Genomic DNA, 23,205 nt, shown 5'->3' with positions numbered 1-23,205 from the left:
AGCCCGAGAACCTGTGTGATAAATAGGGACCATTGTTACTTATTTAGTGTTGTACTCATAGTGGAGAAAACTCCAATGAACAGGTCCTCTTGGCTCTCCCTTTAAAGTATATTCAGATCCTGACCACCGGCCCCACTTACACTGCAGCCCTCCACCTTCCACCTTGGGACCCTCATCGTTTCTCTCCAGACCCAGCACTGGCCCTCTCTCTGCCTGCCTTGCCCTGCATGTCTGCAGTCGATTGTGAATCCAAACATGTTTCTCAGCTCAGAGTCCTCTCGTGACTTTTCCTCTACTCTGATCTCACCCAGCTCGAGAGGATTTTAAGTGTTTCTACTCAGTTAAGTGCTCACTGACTGCTGAATCTTCTTTAGTTTTTCTATTTATTTATATTTAGAGAGAAGAGAAGAGGAAGAGAGGCAGAGAAATATCAATGTGTGGTTGCCTCTTGCGGGCCCCCTACTGGGGACCTGGCCCACAACCCAGGCATGTGCCCTGACTGGGAATTGAACTGGCGACCCTTTGGTTCACAAGCCATCATTCAGTCCACTAAGCCACACCAGCCAGGGCTAATTCCTCTTATTAATTACATATCTGCATCCACGTGGTGGTGTAGCCTGGAGAAGCAAGTCACTACCCAGTTCTGGCCTCATTTTCCCTTCTGCAAATGGCCATCCATATAAGCTGGGCTTTGAGGGGTAAGTAGAAGCTCACCAGGCTGAAAAGGCGAGAGAAAGGGCATTCTGGGCAGAAGGAACATCCCATGCATCCTGAAAGCACATGATTGTTTTGGGAACAGCAAGTCATTGGTTTGGTCAGAGCATAGGACACCTGGGGCCAGGGAGAAGGACTGAGGCCTTGAATGCTAGGCTGAGTTTGAGCTTTCTTTTTTGTTTTTAGAAGGGGGACCCACGGAAGGCACACAAGAAGGGGAGTGACATGAGTGAATCTGTGTTTACTGGACATTGCTTAAGGAGCACTGGTGGGAGAAAAAGTGGGACATGTATTAAGCACTGACTCTATCCTGGGCCTCGGGGGGCTTAGCCATCGGTGGGCTTAGCCATCGGTGGGTCTGGGATCCATTTGGGGTGAGATTCAGCTTATAGGACTTCCCATGAAAATAACCACCAGCTCCACAGTGACCAGCTCTGGGGTTTCCATAGAGAAAGGCTAGCTGGGTTCATACCGAAGTGTGTCTGGCTGGTTCCTGTGTTGAGCTGCAGAGCAGTGTGGGTCTGCCAGAGGCCAGCGTCCCTGCATCTTGAGCTGAAGCCCCATCACAGCCGTTGTTTCCCTTCTCTTACCCGCACCAGATGCATGGGCCCCTGAGCTGTCTTTTCCGTGGGCAGATGGTTGCCAGCTGGGTGCTCAGGAGCTCCCTGGGAATCAAGCAGTGAGGCACCATGGGACCTGATACTTCCTCCTGTCCCTGGACAGAGGAGGACCTCGCTGATCATCCCTCCAGTTGTACAAGAGGAGGCAAGAGAGAGCAGGGGCTGGTGCTCCATCCCTTGGTGTGGGAGACTGCCCCTGGCTCCCCCACGTCCCAGCTGCACGTCCTCAGGGCAGCCGCCTCACCCATCCAGGCCTCAGCGATAGTGGTGCCAGCACCCCACAGCCTGCTAGAGTGTCAAAGAAGCTAAGATGGGGCCTCCAGGTGGGGCTTAGTAGACAGGACACGGAGGACCAGAGAGATGAAGCGATTTGTCAGAGGGTGCTCTCTAGCGGAGTTCCCAGCTCTGCCCTCAGCCACCAGATGCTGCCTTCAGTGTCTATGTGTTTCCATGAGCTGTGAGTCCAGGCTAAGTACACAGCCACAGGTAACGTTGTGCCATGTGTGTGTGTGTGTGTGTGTGTGTGACCCCACTCTGAGGTTACGGGTGGGGTCTTCTCTTGGCCTGGATCCCCTGTGCCCACCCCCCTCTGCGATGCTAAAGTGCCACACTCAGCAGGGGCCAGTGAGGGGCCCTGGGCCAGATCCCTGGGAAAGCCATCTGTCCTCCGAAGGTAATCGTTACCCGCTGGCTTTATAATTGAACTCTGGGTCAGTGCGTCACCTTGGTCCTGCTCATCCCAGCTCTGGGGTCCTGTCTGTCCTAAGGGTCCTGCTTTACCCCTAGCCCTGGAGGAAGACAGGCGGGGCCAAGTCTGGCCAGTGCCCTCTTTCCTCCCCAGTTCCTCCAAAGCCCTCTGGGAGCTCAGCACGTATCGTTAGACTTTATTAGAATCAAAGAAATGAGTCATATTTGCAAACAAGCCCTGCTCAGCCAATCTTCCCCTGCAGCTGTGGGAAGGGGGAGGCGGGGGAGAAAGCCTTGTGTGGCCCCATGCTCAGGGCGGACGGGCTCTTTTATAATTGTTGCCTCCATCAGTCTCCAGGGAAGAGCCATCGCCAATAAATGGCTGGCCCGCAGTCAAAAGGAAACGATTTGGCCCACTTGGAGGACGTATTTACATCTCTGAGTGCCGGCTGGACGGCAGCAGGCTGGCCGACTCAAAACAGACGTCCAGGCAATTCTTTTTTGGATCCCACCCTGGAATGAATCACTACTATTCTTGGACAAGAATGCAGCTCACCTCTGTCTCTCCTCCCTCTGTTTGAGAGATGCAGGGGAGTTTGGGAGGCTGGGGCCCTTGTGAAGGGCAGCGTAGGATCCCGCACCCTGGTGGCAGGTCCCCAGGGTGGCATCAGAAAAAGAGACCAGGCCCAGGGTTGATTTTTAGCTGGGTAATTTTAGGTGAATTAGTGAACTGATCTGAGCCTCAGTTTCTGCGTCAACCAAATGGGCGTAATTGACTTAGTCAACTGATGTCTGTTGAGCATTTACTGTGCCAGGCACGGTTCTGAATCTAGCAGGGATGAAGACAGACACAGGTCCTCTCTCCGTGGAGATGTTGTTGTGGTAGAATGGACATGAAACAGACACCACAAACCAAATTTTAATAGAAAAGTGATAGGTGATGGAAAATAGAGCCAGGGCAGGGTGGGAGTGGCCAGGGATGCTTTTCACACAGGGTGGCCGGGAAAGGCCGACTGCCCTGGTGAAGAGGGGTTTGAACCGAGACCTGAAGTAGGCACGGGGGTTCAAAGGTCCTGAGGCAAGAGCATGCTCCACCTATTCTGGGAATATTCCAGAAGGCAGTGTGGCTAAAGGAGGAAGGGAAGGGGGCCATGTGGGAATGAGGCCCCCATATGGGACTACCCACTGTACGTACAGCTTGTCCTGGACATGGCCCATTTATACCGGGAGTCCTGGGGTCATTACTAGGCACCATCCTCCTTGTAGGCATCAGGGTCTAAATGATAAGAGTGTTTGGACATGTTCAAGGAGACAAAAAGGAATGGGGCAAGTTGGGGGGGCCTGTCGGCCAGGTAGTTTGGAGCCACAGGAGGTTGGAGAAGAGAGGAGGGCATGGCCTGGTGTGGGTGTTGACAGCTTGCCGAGAGCCAGCTCGGGGCTTGGAGAAGGGACAGGAGGAACAGGAGGTGGGGCCACAGCCCTGGGGAGCAGCGGGTGGTGGTGGTGGAGGAGATGTGGCCAGGTTCGGGGCAGGCTGGCGTGGCCAGAAGCCACCTGTGAGAGGCGGTGCACCGCAGCGGTCCCTCGAGGGCGTGGCGCTGCAGTTTTCTGAGCACCGGGGGAGGCCCAACAGACCCTGGTCTGCTCTGTGGCTGAGGCTGGTGGTGGTCGGGGGGCGGGGCAGGGTCTGACAGGAAAGGGACCTGTGGAGGGTCCTTTGAATTGGGTCCCCTCAAAAATGGATTTGGATGGATCCACACACTTTCCGGCCTTTGTGACTACACTTGAGATAACCTTGGAAAGGATGGGTGTCTGTCGCTTTGGCCCCAAGCCCATGTCAGGCTGAGTTGGGACAAACTATGATTGATGAGACATGTCCCATTCTTAGAACATCTGCATGGCCCATTACAGACGTGTTCCAGAGTTTAAAATAATTTGTATAAAGGCGATAGGTGCACATTGAAAGCATTCAAATAATGAAAAAGTATATTTAATGCCAAGCGGGCCCCGCCTCCCCCACCCCGCCCCCAGCGGCAGCAGTGACACAGCCATTGTGTTCCACGTCCTGCCAAAACCCGTCCTGCGTGTTGGAGCACAGTGTGTGCCCACCCCTTTCTCACAATAGGGGGCACGCCTGGGTGCTGGTCCTCACCTGGCTTCGTTCCCCTGTGTGTCTCCAGGGCGGAGTTCCTTATCAGCACCCAGGGAGCTGTCCCCAAGTCGGCGGCTGCAGGGCATTCCACTGTGTGTCTGTGCCTGCTGTGCCCTGTCCATGGCCATTCGAGCGGCTGCCAGGGCTTGCTCTTACAGACGGCTCTGCGAGTGGGCCCTGACTTTGGCTGCACGTGCCAGTGTGACTAGACAGGAAGAGTCTCGGGACTGGGATTGCTGGGTCGAAGGAACCATGCCCTACCGTGTGCCCAGAGGCACCCTGAGATGGTACAAGGAGATTGCCACCAGTAGGGGGAAAAGCAAGCCATGCTCAGGTTCCTCCCCGTGGCTGGCCTGGCCAGTCAGTTGTCCACAGCAAGCCAGCGTGGCAGCTTCCCGTTCGCAGCGGGCACCACTGGTTTTCCCAGAATGGTGTTGGTGAACTGTCTGCTGGCTTAATTAATGCCTGCAGAATCCCAGCTTCTAGGTTTCTGGCTTCTTGGCCAAATTGCTGTTAAGGAGAAGGCTGTCTTATGACTGGGTGCCTCCTCAGCATTAGCTGAGTGCCTACTGTGTGCCTGCCTGTGGGATTCTTGTCTTTGGGTTGTCTAGAGTCTGGTAGGCAAGCCGGACTTGTCACCCAGGGTGACAGCCAGTGTGAGAGGGCAGGCAAGGACTCTGGTTGGTGGTCTGCGGGGCAACGGGAGGGCTTCCCTGGAAGCACAGGGATGGTGTGCGTGGCCTCGACGAGGCAGCTGCGCTGCAGGGTGGAAAGTGCTCTCTCCCTGACACTGCCATTCACGGGCACGCCTTGGGCCTCTGCCCCCGTGCCCGGCCTTCGCCGAAGGCGCTGAGCTCCGGAGGCTGCGCAGGGAAGGCTTTGTGTTGTGAAGCTGCTGCAGCCGCCAGAGCCACGAGCTTGGCAGGGCCCCAGGCGGGATGCTGTTGGCCGCCAGCCCTGCCTTACGGGGATGTCCATGTTCCCCGGCTCCAAGGGTCCAGGTGATTCCGGCCCAGAGCGGGGACTGGAGAGATTCTTTTTAAAGTTTGGGCTCTATTTTCTCTGTGAATCAGAGGGGCCGTTAGGTGGAGTCCAGAGGCCCTGCCGGGCTTTGGAGGCAGGCGGGCCTGGGCTCAGGGTGCCAGCTCTGCCCCTGCTGTCGGTTTTGGGGGGCCCCCCAGCCTTGTTTTCCCATCTGTGAAAGGGGGTAAATGACCTCTCGTCCTCGGATAAGATGACGTAAATTGAAAAGAACTTTTTGGTGTTGCCACAAGCACCCACCGTTCTAGGTGACGGTGGGAAGCCCATTGATGTTGGGGTGACCAGCTAAAAAAAGACAAAGGAAAGCCACCCCTTCTTAAGGGTAGTGGAAATATTTCATGGCTTGGTCCAGAGTGACCTGCAAACTTTCCATTCACCCTAATTAAGTCCTTTCATTCCCTCAACGTGTATTTATTGAGGCGCTACTAAGTGTTGCGTGCTGTGCTAGGTGCGGAGCACAGCAAAGAAAGGCCTGGCTAGAATGCCAGTTGAGTGGGAATTTTGCATCTGTTCAAGGTCCTTGTATTGAAGCTTCTCTGAGGAATAAAAAAGAAGTAATGAAAACATGTCCGCGGGGAGCACCCCACTGCTGGCTGAGAGTTGGGCGTGGTCTGGAAGGCTTTCCCAGCAGCATGCTGGGCAGGAGCCAGTCATGTTTTACAGATGAGGAAACTGAGGCAGAAAGTCACACAACTCTCTCCACCTCTCCTGCTTCAAAAAGGGAGCTGACTTTTGTTCGAGGGAACCCAGCATCTGCCAGGGGAGCCTGAGCGCTCTACCTCCCATGGTGTGTCGCCTGGAGACTTGGTGGACTGGCGACCTCGGGGGCCAATGTCCCTTTGCTCAGCATGGCTGCCCTTGGTCAGTGCTGCACCACTCAGAGCTTTGGGACTGGGGGGACGTTTCTGGGCACCAGGGTGCACGGTCTGCTCAGCTGTCGGCGCCCTGTGCTGCCCTGGCCTGGCCTCAGACAGCATCTGCCCCGTGGGGTGTGCCCGAGCAGGTGCTTGTGCGTGTCAGCAAGGTTCTGGGCTGCAGTGCCCGGTGGGGCTTGTGGCTGCCCTGGGCTGATTGTCCTTCAGATGGCTACCTGTCTCCTGTCTTCACAGCCCTGGAAGGGGCAGGTTCAGCCAGCACTGCGCAGGTGCCAGCAGCTGCTCCGGGCCTCTCAGCAACACGACAGTGAGAGCCACTAGGTTTCTCTGTGACTGGCTGCAGCCCCTGGCCCCGTCGTTAGCGCTTTGTGGGGGTTTTCACAGAATCCCCGTGGGGAGGTGGGGGCAGTTCTACAGCCCCAGGTAGAATACTCTGTCCCCCTTGAGGCTTTCATTTTCGTGAGAGATCCTGAGAAGAAACATGAATAAAGTGAAAGAGGCACGGGGCAGCTTGGGAGGGGATGGTGGCTATTTCTGTGTTAGAGGTAAGAGCGGGGTCTGGGAGACTGGGTAAGTGGCACAAAATCCGCGACTCCACGGCGGAGCCGGGTCTACAGAGCATCAGTGACAAGGTTCTTGTTTCACAGCCAAGGAGACTGAGGCTTGGGGGTTCACTTAACTTGCCCAAGGCCAGGCTGGGTTGGACCCAGGTTCACCCGCCGCAGGAGTCGGGACTCATCCCCTGGGTGACCTCCTCAGCCGCTCTGTGAGGAAGGTGGTAACTGTTTCCCGAGACCAGCAGGGAATTCCAGGGCCTGGAGAGGCCAGGTGACCTGGGATTTGAACCCGGCCTGCCCGGAACTGGGCCCGACTGACTCTCGGCCCCCTTTGCTTCCAGGCGCAACGTGCTGAGCTTGTCCTCTGGGATCAACAGCCCCGGCTCCCTGAAGTGGGACCTCGCTCTCTGCCTCCTTTTCGTCTGGTTGGTCTGTTTCTTCTGCATCTGGAAGGGTGTCAAGTCCACGGGGAAAGTGAGTTGTGCTTCGGGCCCTCCCCTGCCTCACAGAGACTGGCCCTGGCCGGAGAGCACACCTGGGACGGGGAGTGGGCTGATAAACCAGTCCTGGAAAAGCATGTAAAGCCCTGGTGCCTCATGTCAGCATAGAAAGACTCCCACCACGTCTGATTTCATGTTATCACTGGGTTAACAACGAACCCGCAAAATTCCTGAAAATGGAGCAGCTGGCTCTCTCTGCAGCCTGTGCGGGCTCCCACACGCCTCTGGTTCCCCCGGCAAGGTGTGGGCCGGAGAGCAGCTGTTAGCAGATACCTAATGTTGAGGTGGTAATGGATAAGTTATCTGGAAATGAGGTTTTCTGCAATTCTGTTAATTAGCAGCTCTTAGTGGAGAAGCAGGGGCCCTTGCTTCTTCCCTTGGGTCCCTGACTGGCTCCCTGACCCCTGGGGGCTTATTAGACGTGCAGACCCCGAGGGCCTGCCTTGGACTTCCAGGCAGAATCTGCATTTGAGTAGGAGCCCAAGATAATCCAGATTTACACTGAGGTGAGAGAAGCCTGACTTGGAGTTTTGCAGTGAGGTCGAATTAACTAAATCATCGTACCCCTAACATTTTAGCTGGTAACTAAGATGTTCCTTATTAAAGAAAACTGTCACTGATGATTAAGTCCCTCACTCACAACTAAGATGTTAGTTGTTAACAGAGTGTTAGCCGTGACTGAAACACATGCTGCTGATTAGTGTGACTACGGGGCTGTGAGCTATTAACAAAGGCAGTGGCAGGTCATTAAAATGCCAGCCTTTAATTCAGATTTCAGGTATCCACTGGTTCATATTGGCAATAATGGAAATGTTAGCCTGTAACTAAAATGCTCTGTGTTGACAGAGCCGAACACTTAACCTGCTAACCAAGCCATGGACTGGTATCATGGCCACTGTAATGACAGAGTCAGGGCACAGGGGTCTGTGGTCGGAGGTGTGAGCCTGCACCCACGGTGCAAAGCCAGTAGGTAAGGGGTCGGCTTGATCTGCTTTTACATTCCCCCCCGTCAGTTGCCCCGTCTTGATAGGGGGGAACAATCTATAAGACCAAAGAGCCCCCAAAGGTCAAAAGAGCCTATTAAAGTCATATTTGAGGTGCAGCGGTGGGCAGTAGAGATGTCCGTTGAAGAAGGGGCCGTGGCTGCACCAGAATTTGCAGTTGAGGACCACGTGCTCTGGGGCTGAAGAGCCCGTAGGCATAGGCGGGGACCGATCTGAACGGATTCCAGCTGGGCAAGACCTGGGCCCAGAGGCAGAACGGGATTGCTTCTGGAGTGGGGGCCTGCACCTCCCACACTCTGCCTGTTTCTCGGGGCAGAACCGCCCTGTCTGGGACCCTGAAACCCAGTGTGGAAAGGAAGCAGGCCAGGCTTCAGAAGTCCCCACCTAGCCAATAGTGTCCCCCAGGACGGGCAGCAAGGGGGCAGCTCCCTGGTGGCCACCCGCCCGTGTCATCCCATTTCATCACCGCCTCTCTTTAAATGTTGAGGAAACTGAGCCTGAGGAGTGAAGCTGCTTGTCCAAGGTGCTCCCTTGCCTGGAGCCTCAGTTTCATCACCTAGAAAGTGGGTGGTAAAGAGGGTTAGAACGCCAGTCCCTCCCCCACCCCGCCTCCGTTTCCCCACGTAGAGGTGAGTCTGTCAGGAAGTCTCCGGAGCACTGGTCGCGAGCCGTGCTGGGCACACCGCCCTTCCTTAGTCCTCACCGCTGTGAGCCTCTGCGCCCGCCTGGTGCTGCTGCCCGAAGGGGCCAGGGGTGTGCCGGACTCGACAGACAGACAGAAGCCCCGTGGCCCAGCGCTGGCGGAGTCTTTGGCTGAAACCAGGGGAATGTGTAGAACACTGGCTGGGCCGAAGTAGGTTTACGGTTGACAGTACGTGAAATACGGCGTTTACTCTGGTATTAGTATCCATTAACAATGGCATTTTCTGTACAAACAACTGCAAACCTGCTTCCACGTGACCCCTCAGTGGAGTGAGAAAGTGAGAAGACCTAGGAGGGAGACTAACGCGCAAGAGAGAACAGGAAGCGTCAGGCGCCACCTCAAACAGGGTGGCCAGGCAAGGCTCACCGGGAAGGGGACTCTGGCGAAGGTCTGAAGAAGCGAGGGGGAGCCTGTGGGTCCCTGGAGGAGAGGGGACAAACAGCTGGTGCCAAGGCCCTGAGATGTGCCTGACCAGACCCTTCGGAAGCCCCCAGTCTGATGGAGGGGGCCAGTGTCCACTCGGAACAGCGGGCAGCAGTTGAGACACAAGGGAGGGGGCAGGAGAGTAGAGTCAAGGCAAAAAGTTCCAGGCTGCGAGTGTGGCCAGTTGAAGACGCGGCTTGTTAAAGGTCTCCTTGCCTGCCCCTCAAGACAACCTCCTCCAGCAGCCCCAGGTCCCTGAGGGGTGGGCGTGGCTCCCAGGATGATTGTAGTGTCTGGGCAAGCCCACAAAGGCCAAGACAAAGGCAAAGTTAGACTCAATGGCCACAGCCTGCTAGCCACCCTGCCACCAGCCCTGGCTTCCAGCCCTAGCCACAGGCCAGGTTCACAGCCACCACGGTCCAGGGAGGTGAAGTCCAGACCCTCACACAGGAAGTACAGTCCCGTGGACCCAGTGGAGGGCCCTAGCACGCACGTGTTCTGAGACTGTGCCTCCAGGGCAGTGGCGGCAGTCAGAGCCAGAGCCCGTTTGGGGCCTCAGCACTGTCCCCACGAGCTACATAACTGTGGGCAAACCCCTTTCCCTCTCTGAGCCTCATTACCGCTTTGTGAGAAGTGACTTAGCAATGCCACCTCCCTCTCTGCACACAGGGGTGCTGTGAGGACCCTCAGGGCCCGCCGAGGCACTGGGCTCTGACCCACAGCCCCACCTACCTAGACCTCCCTGCCGTAGAGGAAGCTCAGGGCAGCAGGAGACTAGCCCATCTCTCCCCTGCCTCGAAGGCCGCCCTCTCCCCACTGTCACTAGAGAATGAGGAAGAGTCATCCTCGAAAGTTTCCAGGGCAATTGGGCCATAGGGCATTTAGGTCAAGGGCTCGGAGGAGCCACAGAGGTTTGCCAGCAAGAATGGAAAACTACCATGTCCCGTGGCAAGGCCTGCTGGGCCACCACCGGAGGCCCACTGGCGGCGGCTGGCACCAGCCTCTCCCACAAGGATCCCAGAGGAGTCACGGAAAAGTTGAGAGAGAGGCTCTCAGGGGCTTGTCCTCAGAGCGGTAAATTTTGCAAAACAAGGGTGGCTTTGCGAGGAGGCAGCCAAGGTGAGGCTGTGTCCATTCTGGCTTTGGGGAAGAACAGTGACAAACAGGAGACACAGGACCCTGAACCTGGCTGGCCCAGAGCCGATTCCACCCCTGCCACTGGGAGCTCTGTAACCCGGCAGCTCTTCTCGGGTGAGCGTTAACTGAGTCGGCATGCGTCAGCCTTTAGGGTAGTGCCTGGCACTCAGTAAGCGCTCCGCAAGTGCTTGTTAAACAGATTAAATACAGAAAAACAAGGGAAGCCACCCCCTTCCCCCGGTGGTGTCCTGTGTCCCTGACACAAAGCCCTCTGGCCACTGCTTGGTCGTCCAGCCCAGTGGAGCCCAGCTGGCTTTGAAGTAACCGCCCTTGGGGACCGCCTGCTGTCAGCAGCTATTGTCCACCAGCCTGGGTGTGGCTGCCGTGGCCCAGGGTGGGGACTGGTTGGGGGCCTGTCCGCAGGAAGGGAGGAGTGGCCCACTGGTTTTCTTCTTGCACCCCTTCGGGGGCTCCCTGCCCCAGGAGAAGGAAATCAGGTAGCTGGGGAAACTGAGGCCCAGAGGAGAAAGGGCACCTGGGGAGAGTGCGGCAGAGGCGGGAGTAGGGCCCGCCTGTCCTATGGGGCCACCGGGAGTACTTCCTCCCTGCCGAGGTTTCTTGAGGTCTCACTGCGAGCTAAGCGGGAGCAAGGTAAGCACGCAGATTTCCCTCTGCCCAGCTGGGAAGTGGCAGAAGCCGGCACAAACCCCAGTCTGTGCCCCAAGCTGACACTCTCGGCCACTTCCCCCACCCCACCCTCAGAGGGAGCCTCAGAGCTCATCTGGTCTGAGCACGCCCTGCTTCACAGGTGGAAAAATGGAGCCCAGGGAGGGGCAGTAACTTGCTCAAGGTCTCCCAGTAAGCCAGTCCCGACCCCTGGGGGACCCCAGCTACTCCCTCCGGCCTTGGGGGGGATTGACTGATCTGCCAGATGCAGAGGGGCTTCTTACTGCTCGAGTTGTGGTCTGGAGGCGGGCCCCGGGGAGCGTCCCGCTCTGCCACTCCAGTGTGTGGGACCCACGGAGGCAAGCAAGGGGCTCTGGGCCTCAGTTTGCTGGGCCTCAGTTTGCTGGGCCTCCGACATGCAGGTAGTGATCAAACCTCCCTCAGAGAAGGAGGGCAGGTCCGACTGTGTGTAGAAGTTACCGCGCTTGGAATAGCGCCGGGCACACAGTAAGTGCTCAATACATGCTGGCTGGTGGTATTGACAGCAGGCGGCTGAGTCAGGCAGACCCCGAGAGTGTCCTGTTTGTCCTTTCCCGAAGCCCCTTCCCGCCTGTTTCCACACAAAGAGATGGTGGCTGCCCGAGAATTGTGCCTCTCCAAGGGTTCCTGTGCCATCCAGGCGAGCTCTGTCACCCTGCTGGACTGCAGCAGTGCTCCGTGGCACCCTGGCACTGCCTCCTTTCCCCCAACACCACAGCACGTCTATGCTGTTTGCAGCCTTAGTTTTCCCACCTATAAAGTGGGTGTGTTGGCTGTGTGGTGGTTCCTTCGTAGTTTCTTGACCCACAAGGCCCTCAGAGGAAGCTGGGGGTCTGGGAGCAGTTCCTGAGCTCAGCAGGTGACCTGGGCTAGTCTGAGCCCTGCTGAGCCTCAGTTCCCCCCATCAGCAGGCAGCCAGTGTGTCAGTTTGAGGAGGGTGCGGTGACATGACGTGGCCTTGTGCCTGCAGAGTTGCAGCTCAGCCAGTGCCCTGCTGGATGTCTCAGGATTTCACATCCATCCAGCCACATGCCTTAGAGCTCCTTGCAGGCATAAACCTTGCCTGGAATCTTCTCCTCGTGAAGAAAATGGTGAGGAAATCCATCCCCGAGAACTGAGGCCACAGGATGTTTGGAGACCAGTGCTTTCAGGACAGGAGGAGGAGAGAGAACAGGGCAGGCCCTTGGGGACAAAAGGGCCCAGGCTGGGTTATCTCTTGTCCACACCTTGCACTGGCCTTGGCCTGTCTGGGTGTGCTGTGTGACCCAGGGGAGGCTATGGGCCTCCCATAGCTCCAAGGAAGTGGAGGGCCTTCCCCGTCCTGGCCCAGGGGCTTGAGAGGCCTCATTAGGAACGCCATCCCATTAAATCTTGGTCTCACCACTTGACAACAACTTTCTCTTTGTCCTGTCTTCGTTTGACACATGAGGCAACAGGCCTGAGAGGTTAGACCTGGTGCTGGAGGTCACCCTGCGAGTGCAGGGGTGGGGGAGCTGGGGTTTGAAGCCGCACTTCCTGATTCCCAACCACGAGTCCTACCGGCAGTTGTCACATTAGCTCTTGGGAACTGCGTGCCGTGCGCCAGCTCCTGGGCTGAGCCTTGTTCATACGCACTGGATAGTTTACTTCTTTTCTTTTTTTGATAGTCTACTTTCTTATTTTGCATTTTCCTTCTCTACCCTCTAGAATGGTAGTTCTGTGAGTGCAGGGATTTGTTTTCTGTTTTGTCCACCACTGTATTTCTAAATATAAATATTTATAGGGTTTTTTACTGAACCTTACTAATGACTCTATGAGGCAGGTACTTATTACCCACCTCATACTTATGTAGGTGAGACAACTATGGCCCAGAGAAGTTAAGCAACATGCCCAGGGTCACACAGCAAGTGAAACGGCAAACTTAGCCACAGAACCCCTGCCTCAGGAAAGATTCTCTAATTTGACAGCGGCAGGTGGTGCCACAGGCCTCCCTGAATCCCTGTCTTTCCTTGCAGGTTGTCTACTTCACGGCCACTTTCCCGTTCGCTATGCTCCTGGTGCTGCTGGTTCGGGGACTGACGCTTCCCGGTGCGGGCGCAGGCATCAAGTTCTATCTGTACCCTGACATCAGTCGCCTTGAGGACCCACAGGTACTGTGGGGCAGCCTGTCCTCCCTCCCACCCAGGGCCGTGGTTCTTGCGTGCCATCACCCCCTAGTAGTTTTCCACTGGGCAGCGGTGGATCGTTCACAGCGCTGTGGGCTTGTCCAGCTAGCTGTGTGTGTATTTTTTCATGCCGAGGACTCCTGAGGCAGGCCAATTATAGAGTCTTCTTCAGGCGCCATGCCAGGGAAGAGAGAGAAGTCTTTCTGAGTGAGTTTCTCCTTGGACCTGGCCTCTGTCTGCGCCAGCTGAGAGAGCTGCTGGCTTCCTTGGCCAAGGATGGAATTCAGAGTTGGTGACCTTGGAAAGTGGAGGCATCATTTCTGAATGTCCACCTCTTGGCGCCTGGCCATGTGACCACAGGGGATTGGAGAAAAGCCTGGGAGATTTTATGGGCTTGTTTAGGGATCTTTTTGTCTCCAGGATCCTCAACCATCAGGTTGCTACTTTGGGCCTCTTCCCCACTCTCTTCTCCCTCTGGGCAGGTGGTGGGGTGAGACAGGGCTTAGCTAATGGCATCAGAGGATGGCGTGGAAGGCAGCTTTGTGGCCATGAGGGAACCTGCCTAGCCAAGGTTCTGGAGAGCAGCTTTGCCTGGATCAACCATTAGGGGATTCTTTCCAACTTAGGGTCCCCAGACAGGAGCAATTACAGCAGAGACAGCAGCCTTGACTTCACAGGCTGCCACTCGTGCTGGGCTGGGTCCTTATTCTCTGAACCAGCGAAATAGCCCTGTGGGGAGGGGCTGTGGAACAGGGCTGTGGAACCCATTTTACAGAGGCTTTGGGAGTCATACTGACTTGCCCACATTGATTCCATGGTTGGAATCCAGATCCATCCACCTTAAAAGCCCAGCCTCTTAACTCGGATGCTGAGTGACTGGGTTTCTTCAACTCCAGGGGTTCCTTGCCGCTCAGTGCTGTCTTGAAAGGCACCTGGATTTCAGCACAGATGCTCCAGTTGCAATCGAGAATCTGCGCATTTTGATGGGCAGTCCTCAATGGTCAGGTGGCCAGGGACCCACACTGCCCCCTCCAGGAGTCCAGCTCTAACAGCCCCTTCTCTCTCTCCTCGCCACCCACCCCCGCCACCCCACAGGTGTGGATCGATGCTGGGACCCAGATATTCTTCTCCTATGCCATCTGCCTGGGGGCCATGACCTCACTGGGGAGCTACAACAAGTACAAGTACAACTCGTACAGGCAAGTGATGTGCCGGCGGGCCTGGTGGACCTTAGAAATGATGATGTTTAAAGAAAAAAGAGAAGAAGTAGGGAGCGTGGCTTCCTTGTGTTGTGAATTAACTTGCTCCCTGACATATGTGTAACTTAGGGACTGTATGCTGCTGGGATGCCTGAACAGTGGTACCAGTTTTGTGTCTGGCTTCGCAATTTTTTCCATCCTGGGCTTCATGGCACAAGAGCAAGGGGTGGACATTGCTGATGTGGCTGAGTCAGGTATGGTGGTATTGGTGGCAGTGGTGGTGGGCACTGCCACCTAGTGTGTAAGATGAGTACTGCAGGCATGAAGCCAGACCCCAGGGGCTTTGGAGGGGGGGGACGAGCCTGGTTTCCACAATGGACCCCCCCCACCAAGATGTCCCATAAGTACCAAAGAGTACAAAAGCTAAATTTTAAACACTTTCATTGCAATTTGGCCCAAGGGGCGGCAGAAACATGGGTTTGGTTCAGTTGGGGAATATTTAGCTACTTTCATGTGGTCTTTCCCTCTCCCCCTGCTCCCCCAGCAAACTCCTGGTTTCTACAACAGAAACCACTGCCCTAACTCAGGCCCAAGCCAGCCACCAATCGGCGTTCCATCACCGTCTTCTCAGCTTTGGTTTCTGTATTTTGCACTTTGCTCCCAGCGCGCTCCCTCTAAACAAACCCATTCATTCATTCCACTGATGTTTAATGATTTATTGAGTCTCTACTCTGTGTCAGGCACCACCGTAGGCTTGTAGTGGGGAAGACGTTGGGCGTGGCAGGTCGCCCGCTGGGACAGGGACAGATGTGATTTGGGGGTGGGTTGAGGGGACACTGTCACCCTCATGGGGTGTCAGCCCTATTGGCAATGTGCTCCTCCCCTGGACACTTGGAAATGAAGGACATTCTCCTAAAATCACAGACTCTTCAGAGCGTGGGATCTTAGGCTGGATCCTGGAGCTCCAGCCGGGTCTGTTCCAGTATCTGGGAACCATGAGGTCTTCAGCTGCTAGAAGTCTAGAGCCTCAGAACCATAGTATCTCAGGTGCCTAAATTCCAGTACTTGCCGAATGCGCTGAGTCCTGGACTTGTAGCTTTAAGACGGCAGTGGCTTAGACGTGGGAATGAGAACCTTAGGCTCCCAGGATCCCATTAGTCCACCTTTCTGGCTTCTCTGCCCATTCCCAGCCCTGCCCAATTCACCTGGAAGGTGGCCTTCAGTTGCCTGGAAGTTTTGTTATTTCACATACTTCCTTCTGCTCTGCCCTTACATTAGTGTGATGTAAGGCCCTTACTCCAGGGACCACCACAGACCAGGGACAGGTTCAGCTGGGGTCCTGCCAAGGTGTCACCCTTGCTCATAAGACCCTGGAGTTGGGGGTTGGGATGCCTCAGCATTGTGCATTCAGATGTCTGCTTCACAGATGAGACCACTGGCCTGAGAGTCTTGGGTGGTCAGGGTCAGAGCTGGGGTCTCCAGGGTAGGGCCCCTCTGACATGACGGTGACCCCACACCTGCCTCCCCCCTCAACCCTGGATACGTGTGAGAATGTGTTGGGACTCCCCTGGCTTCTCTGAGCCCCTGGGCTCTGTTTTTGTCCTCACTGGCAGTGACCCAGCCAAGCCCCACCCTCGTGTGCAGGACAGCGTGGCTGGTCCACCCTTGGCCCCATGCGTTTCTCCCCGACCCGGCTTCCATATCAGACCTTTGGACCTAGTTTTCCTGCCCTGAGAAGCCCCCAAAGGCAGGCCTAAGACCGAGGACACAAAGTAATTCCAGAAATACCCACAGCCACCTGTGATTTGGCAGAGTGGTGAAGGGAGACACTAATACGCCTCCTTTGCAGATGGCTTTTTTCCAGTTGAGGGCTTGCAAACTGATTCTGATAGACCGGGAATCGCCAGGAGCAGCGGAGCAAACTTGGTGGTGGGAGATACGTATCCAAATGCAAGATAGCTCTCTGTGGACAGCTAGGCATTTTTCTGTGTATGTGTAGATGGTCAACCTAAGTTGTTTTCTTCCTCCCGTCCACTTCAAAGACCTTGGCATGTATTCCCCACGGTGATGTCTGAACAGCCGACACATCAAGGGTGATTATTTCTCTAATAAGCTTTTAACAAGCACCATATTGAGTCAAGTACATTTGAACAAGATCATTACTTAGCTGAATGGAGTGCAAATGAGACGCAGAGAGGCACGTTCTCCACCGACTGGCATGCAGAGCGCTCGGAGCGGCCGCGTTGTTTCACAGGGATTCTTTCTCGAATTCACCGAGCGCATTTAGACGGAGGTGCTCAGACCCTCTCCCAGAGGCTCGCTTGCGAAAGGCAAAACTGAAATACAGAAACGAGTGCATTGAGCATCTTCACAGGCCCCAGAGGGGTGGGGCCCCGTTTTACATCTGTCTCGAAGTCGGCTGGACTTGACTCCTCACGCAGAGCTGACGTGTTGGGGGACTGGGGGGAGGGGCAGCCTAGGTAGCAGCATGGTTTCCTGGTCCAACTTTTGCTTTGGGGTTAGTATGGGCACCCCTCCCACTGCTCTTAGGAGCTAGTTTTCTAGCCACTCCAGGACGCTCGGTCATGGTCAGGTCTCCTCAGGTCGAGTGGACTCTGGATCATTAAAGGACTCGCCCTTGACCGCCACATTTCTGTTTAAAGCCGTGCAGTGTGATTTCTGGCTCCAATTTATGTCAATGTTTTTCCCTCCATTCTTAAACCATTCATTTGCTTCTGATATCTGCTTTAAGTATCCTGCCTCTAGTCCTTTTTTCATTTCACATTTCTTGACCTTTTGGTTTGTTTGTTTTCAGTTTCGGATTTTATTTTTTCATCTGGGGCCTTTTAAAAGGCCTCCTGTCTCTTGGACCCACAGGTCTCAGTCATAGCCCAGCTCCTCCCTGGCACCTTCTCCCAGGTTGGCTGGAGACAGGGCGAGACGTTTCTCCATGTCCTCAGAATGTTTCTAGTCAGAAAGGCTCCCCCTGAGCTGTTGGGGCTCCTGTCTCCCAAGCCCTGCGGCCAGACTCTGCCAGAGTCCCCTCCTTAGAGACCAGAAGCCCTTTTCTAGGGACATGGTGTTAGCATCTGGGAATCTGAACACAAGAGGGTTTTTTGAGAGTCATATATTGTGACCTGCTTCCCCCACTTCTCAGGTGGGGAAACTGAGGCCCTGAGCGGGTACGTGGTAATGTAAAGAGTGGGGGGGCACAGTGGGAGGAGCACTTGAATGCAAGCCATGGGTCCCCCAGGCCTGGCAGCCCACCCCGAGCACTCCTCCCTCCGCTTTGGGCCCTGGCTGTGACGGTGCCCCAGTGGGTGCGCAGAGGCACCGGGGAGAGAGGCACATTGGCTGTGTGGGGCATGGTGGTGTTTTTTTCCTGCTTAGGCAGTGTTTTAGTAAAAGTGGGAATTTGGTAGTCAGCTAACCAGGATGTTCCCCCAGCTTCCTTCCAGCAAGGAAGGAAGTTTGAGGTGGGGGTGCTCCTTTCCGAGCCGGCGGACTGAGTCCAGGCCCAGAAGGCCCACTGCCCACCTCAGATACCCCGGGGCCATCTGGATTCCAGGGTGTGAGGAGGCCGCTTGTGCTGCTGCTTAGGAGACAGATGCTAAAACGGGGCCCCACCTGAGCCCCCGCGTGTCCCGTCCAAAAGCGAGACAGGCCTGGTCTCTTTCCCCAGGCCCGAATTCCGGCCCGGCTCCTCCCTGCACTTCGGGTTTGGGAGGCCTGTCCTAGACCCAGGCGTCTCTGTGTGAGCTCAGTGCTCTCTGTGCTCGGCCTCTGACGCGTCTCCCCACTCTGCCCCTCCCCGTCTTCTCTTCCCTTTAGGTCCCGGCCTGGCCTTCATTGCCTACCCAAAAGCTGTGATGATGATGCCGCTGCCCACATTTTGGTCCATTCTATTTTTTATTATGCTTCTCTTGCTTGGACTGGATAGCCAGGTATGTACAGATGGAGGGGCTGGCCCCAGGGTGGGACTGGCCAGGGGGGACCTGGCTCTGGAAAAGCCCCCTTGTTTGTGCCGTGTGCGAGGTGGCTACTCCCTCCCCGTCCTCACATCAGACTTGCAACAGCCGCAGCTTGCAGTGAGTGAGGACCTCTCTGGGATGCCAGGAGTGGGAAAGGCCCGGGGCAGCAGGAGCGTGACGTGGCCCCACAGCGCAAGTCTTTGACCTCAGCAAGGGGAAGGACAACCGAGGGGTGGTTAAACAAAGCCTGGGTAGGAAGTAGAAGGGCAAGGCCGTTCCCGTGGAGGGGTTGGGCAGGGGCCCAGGAGTGACGCCGGGCACATGGGCCGTGAGGAGCCAGGACCAACATTTCTGCTTACGGCACAAGGTGGTCCATGCCTTAGCCCTCATCGAGAGTCCTGAATGGGGCCAGAGAAACCTGAACCGCTCTTCTGTGCTAACTAGAGGGTCGGAGGGCTTGTCCCCACATGGAACCCTCATCCTATAGTGCGTCCTGAACAGCCCAGCTCTGGGCAGCCTCCCTCAAACCCACCCAGCCTCGGGCCACCTGGCTTCTGCCCTCCTGGGGCAGAATTCCGCCTCTTAATCTCCATGTCCTATCCCCTCCAGGGCTCAGGCCTCCACCTGGTGCTGGGTGAGAGCCAACCAGGGCTGCACCTGCCTTTGAGTAAGACGATTCTAAGCCTCTATGTGACATTGGGCACGTTTCCTCCCCCCCTCTGAGCCTCAGTTTCCTCATCTGGTAAATGGGTATGATTGTGTCTCCATTGCCTCCCATGAAGCACCAGGTGCAGTGCCTGCTATAGAGCAGTCATGACCTCTGGTCACCTGTCCCTGGAGACAAGTGTATTTTCACTGGGGTCTTCTCAAGATGACAATTTCAAGCACAGGTGTGACCCCGGAAGTGGGGAGTTGGGGTGTGCAGGGCAGGTGGTCCTGTTCCCTGGGCTCATGAGAGCCGTAAGTGTGGTGTCTGTCACCGGAGCCAGCATCTGAGGTTGGTCACTGAAAGCAGGCGTCTTGTAGCCTCATGTGTGGTCTGGGGGTCTGGCTGATTCAAGGAAACCCAGTGAAAGGAGGGGCCTGCAGCCAGTTTAGGGAAGGGCTTTGCCCAGGGCGGGTCACAGGAACTCAGAGCCAAAGTCTTAGACAATCAGGCAGAGCAGAGGAGGTGGTCCAAGAGCAAAGTCAAGAACAGAGCGAAGGATTTGTCCGAAAGGGGAGCGGGATTAGCAGAGAAGACGATGAAAATATTTGGGGGATTGAAAACAAAATACTTCCACGGCTGTTGACGGGCCGGAGCTGTGTGAACAGCAGGAGGACTCCATCAATCATTCCTATTTAATGAGTTTGGCCTTCGGAGGCCCCAAGCACATGGCTTTTATAACTTCTTCCAGACCTCTAAGTGAAAGTGAAAAACAAAAACAGAGGTTAATAAATGATGAAATCTGATGTCTTCGTGGGCCCACAACAGGCCCCGTAGTCTGCTTCCTGAGTGAGCGTTGGTGGTTTTATTTATCAGATTTTCTCCCTGGGAGGGAGGTGGGGCCAGCGAGGCTGTGTACCTCTGAGCTCAGGCCTGCGGTGGCCAAGGCCCTGGGGGAACCTCTGTGAGCTCATAGCCAGCCTCAGAAGGAAGGTTCTCTCTCCTTGCTAGAGCGTAGCCTGTTTCACCAACAAGGGACATGGCTGGCTGGTGCCTGGTGAGCTGGGTGGGGCCTGGTATCTCGGGTTCAGTGGCACAGGCTGTGATCCCTCCTTCGAGTTGTGTGCTCTGTGAGCCTGGGGATACTGGAAGGTTTTGCCAGTGCTGGTGACTGCCACACATACCGCCAGCACCGGGACAGGGTCAGGGCACTGCCGTTCACAGTGTGCACCTGGGCCAGACTTCACGCCTGGCTTTTTATGTGCGTGTGTGAGCCGTGAAGTACTCAGAATGCAAGATGGCCGTCTTCCCCATTTCTCGGGGTGTGGTTCAGTGGGGTTTGGTACGTTCGCCTGGCTGTGCAGCCGTCACCATCACCTGTGTCCCAGAACCTTTCATCTCCCCACACCAAAACTCTGCCCATTAAACACTGCCTCCCTCCCCTCCCCCAGGCTGGCTTTTTTCTATATTAGCTCCTTAATCTGCACAGTGTCTCAATGCCTGAAAAACTGAGGTTTGGGGAGATGAGGACTCCCCTGGCTGAGGCCCACACAGCTGGTCAGGGAGTGGAGCCGTGTGGTGCGACCCTGGAGCTGCCTGTTCCCAGACCTGCTAGTTTGTCTCTCTTGTCTCCCCTCTGAGTTACCCCAAAATAGTTCCCCCCTGTGGAGGTGCAGAGGCCCACAGTCGACCTTAGGCGTGGTCTCTCACTTATGCAGGAGCTTGACCCTTGCTCATTATAGAAAATGTTCTCCCACAATTTCGAGCATTGAAATATGCTAGAAGTGGAGGTGGGTCACTCTCTCAGGAGCTGTCATGCTGCTGGGCATGTCTTGGTAAGACAGGGGAGGGATGTCCCTCACCCAGGGGCAGATGCCAGTAGTTGTCTGGCCTGCCCAAGGGGACACAGTTTGTGAACAAATGTGACAAGAAGAGAGCTGAGCTGGAGCCCATCTCTCAGGAGCTCACCCATCCCAGACCCCTGGTGTGGGTTAAGGTTTATCACCCAGTTGCCAATTCACTCTAATTATTACTGGAAAGGGAATCAGGCCCAGAGTGGGTCTGCCTCAGGCCAGCCTTGACTTCATGCAGGAAAGATTTCACAACATGAGGCTGAGTGATAGTGAGAGGATGTTTATGGAAGCTGGGGACAGTAGAACTAGGTGGGGCTGCTTCAGCTCAGAGAAGTCAGGAAAAGGGGGCCTTGGAGACAAGTTCAAGGGTAAGTCCAGTCAAGCTGCTGCTGCCCATTGCTCCCCTAGTTGCAAGTCTAGTGGAGTCCCTTAGAGTTCAGGGGATGCACGGATGTGGGGGAGGGAGTGGAGGGAGGGGAAGGCACGGGTGGGAGGACTGTCCAGAAGGCTCACACCCTGGATCCTTGTCTCTAGAGGGTTTTGAAGACTGGGAGTATAGGGGAGGATCTCAACAGAATATTCATCAGCTTTCCCAGGTGTGCCTTTGTAGGGTCGTGGTCTCCACTGCTTGGTCAGCACCAGGGCAGGGGTCTAAGTCTCATGGCCATCAATATGCCAGGGGAGGAAAGGCCACTGAGAGGGTGAGGTCTGGCACCAGTTTTCCCCACGGCTAGGCACCTGGGGCTTTCTGCCCTGGTGACCTTCTGCACCTACTGTACATTGCTCGGCCAGTCTGCTCAGCTGTCTGTCTCAGCTTCCCCATTCCACTTGTCAAAGAATTTTCCTAGCTTCCTACTAACCTGCCTCATATGATTTCAAATCTGCCTCAGCATGCCCGCCCATTTTACAGGGGGAGAAACTGAGGCTTGGGAAGTCAGGGCCCCACAGCTGTTCAGTGGGGCAGGTCCGAAGGGGCTGGTGGCATGGGGGTGAGAGAGCGGTGTTCTCTGGAGATGCAGGCAACTTGGCAGCCAGGGGCTTGGGCAGGCCTTGGCCCGACCCACTGTGACGCTGGCTCTTCCTGTCTGATTTCCCCATCTCCAAACGAGAACGAAACTTTATGTTTAGAGTCCTTTTGAAGCTCGACACTTGAGCTGCGAGTTAGCTCTAATTCAGCGGCAGTTTAGGTTCGAAACCCGTTTCGCTGACGCTTCAGTTAGAGGTCAACACATTCAGTCCCTTGTATTGGGTGCTTTTCGAGAGCCTCTTGGTCACCGTTACCCTGAGTCCCCGGCAACAAAGAGTCACCCCTCCTGCGGCCTTGAGTGCACGAAAGGGTCCACTGCTGGTCTGTGTTCTTGATCCTCCCAGGACGCGTCCCCGAGGAGCAAGGGCTTGGCCCTGCCTTTGTGGGAGGAATGCCGGGGAGAGATTCCTCTCCCAAAGCCGCTCCCAGATGACAGAACAGAGCAGGGGGGTGGGGGTTTAGCTTTTCAACTTTTAAAGGAGTAAGACGGGCCTCAGCGGGCGCGTTGGTCGGCAGGGCAGGTTGTCTGCAGCCATCCAAGTGTGAAACGAGTCCACGAGCTCTGGAAGCCTGCGGTCCCACCTGGTGCGCATGGGCCTGGAGAGAGCGGCAGGAAAGAGTCCTCGCCCAGGTCGGCTGCAGAGGCCGGAAGCCGTCCGCCGGGCACTGGTTAGGTCTGTGACACGTGTCCACAGGAGGGAGGTTGATGCTTCCCTTTGAAGACCGAGGCAGCACTCCGTGTCATGATAGGGAAGTCTCTAAGCTCATTTATTAGGTATGCTGATGAGAAGATTTAGAAAGACTGGGAGTCATGCTAGAACATCACCTCATGTTTGGGGGCCCAGGGGTGGCTTCCGGAGTCCCTGAGCCTTGGAGGCCTGGCTTCAGTGAGCTTACAAACATAGACATGTAGGTGTGCACACGTGCATGCCTGCAACATTCTCTTGTGGGCCTACAAGCCTCAAAGAGTTTGAGCTACCACGTGAATCTGATGGGGAGCCCGAGGCCCAGACTTGCCTTGGGTTCCCCCCATTTATCATGCATCTGTGGAGCAGCCGCATGTGCCCGGCCCAGCCGGACACTGTGACCTTGCAGTGAGGGGACATCGCTCTTGGGTTCAGAGAGGACCAAGGCCAAAGTGGGAGGAGTTTGTCCTGGAAACACACGTGCCAGGGCAGAGGTCAGCATTGGCTTCAGAGAGGCGGTCAGTGGAGCGGAGTCTTGGATGAAGGGGGAAAGGCGTTCTG

General features: G+C 55.8%; 1 protein-coding gene across 3 annotated transcripts in view; it reads left to right on the top strand.

The window, feature by feature from the left end:
• SLC6A6 (solute carrier family 6 member 6) overlaps nt 1-23,205 on the top strand; it is a 78,402-nt gene that overhangs the window by 44,341 nt on the left and 10,856 nt on the right. For all 3 annotated transcript variants that reach the window (XM_037051295.1, XM_037051287.1, XM_037051300.1), the window contains 5 exons: nt 6,988-7,120; nt 13,113-13,247; nt 14,358-14,461; nt 14,591-14,715; nt 18,293-18,405. In XM_037051295.1, the coding sequence (XP_036907190.1) occupies nt 6,988-7,120; nt 13,113-13,247; nt 14,358-14,461; nt 14,591-14,715; nt 18,293-18,405 (610 nt within the window). The remainder of the gene's footprint in view (nt 1-6,987; nt 7,121-13,112; nt 13,248-14,357; nt 14,462-14,590; nt 14,716-18,292; nt 18,406-23,205) is intronic.

The sequence above is a fragment of the Sturnira hondurensis genome, unplaced genomic scaffold (assembly GCF_014824575.4).
Source record: "Sturnira hondurensis isolate 20B ecotype Veracruz unplaced genomic scaffold, ASM1482457v3 Scaffold0000867, whole genome shotgun sequence".
Taxonomy (NCBI): Eukaryota; Metazoa; Chordata; class Mammalia; order Chiroptera; family Phyllostomidae; genus Sturnira; species Sturnira hondurensis.
This window is presented reverse-complemented; position numbering and strand designations above follow the sequence as displayed.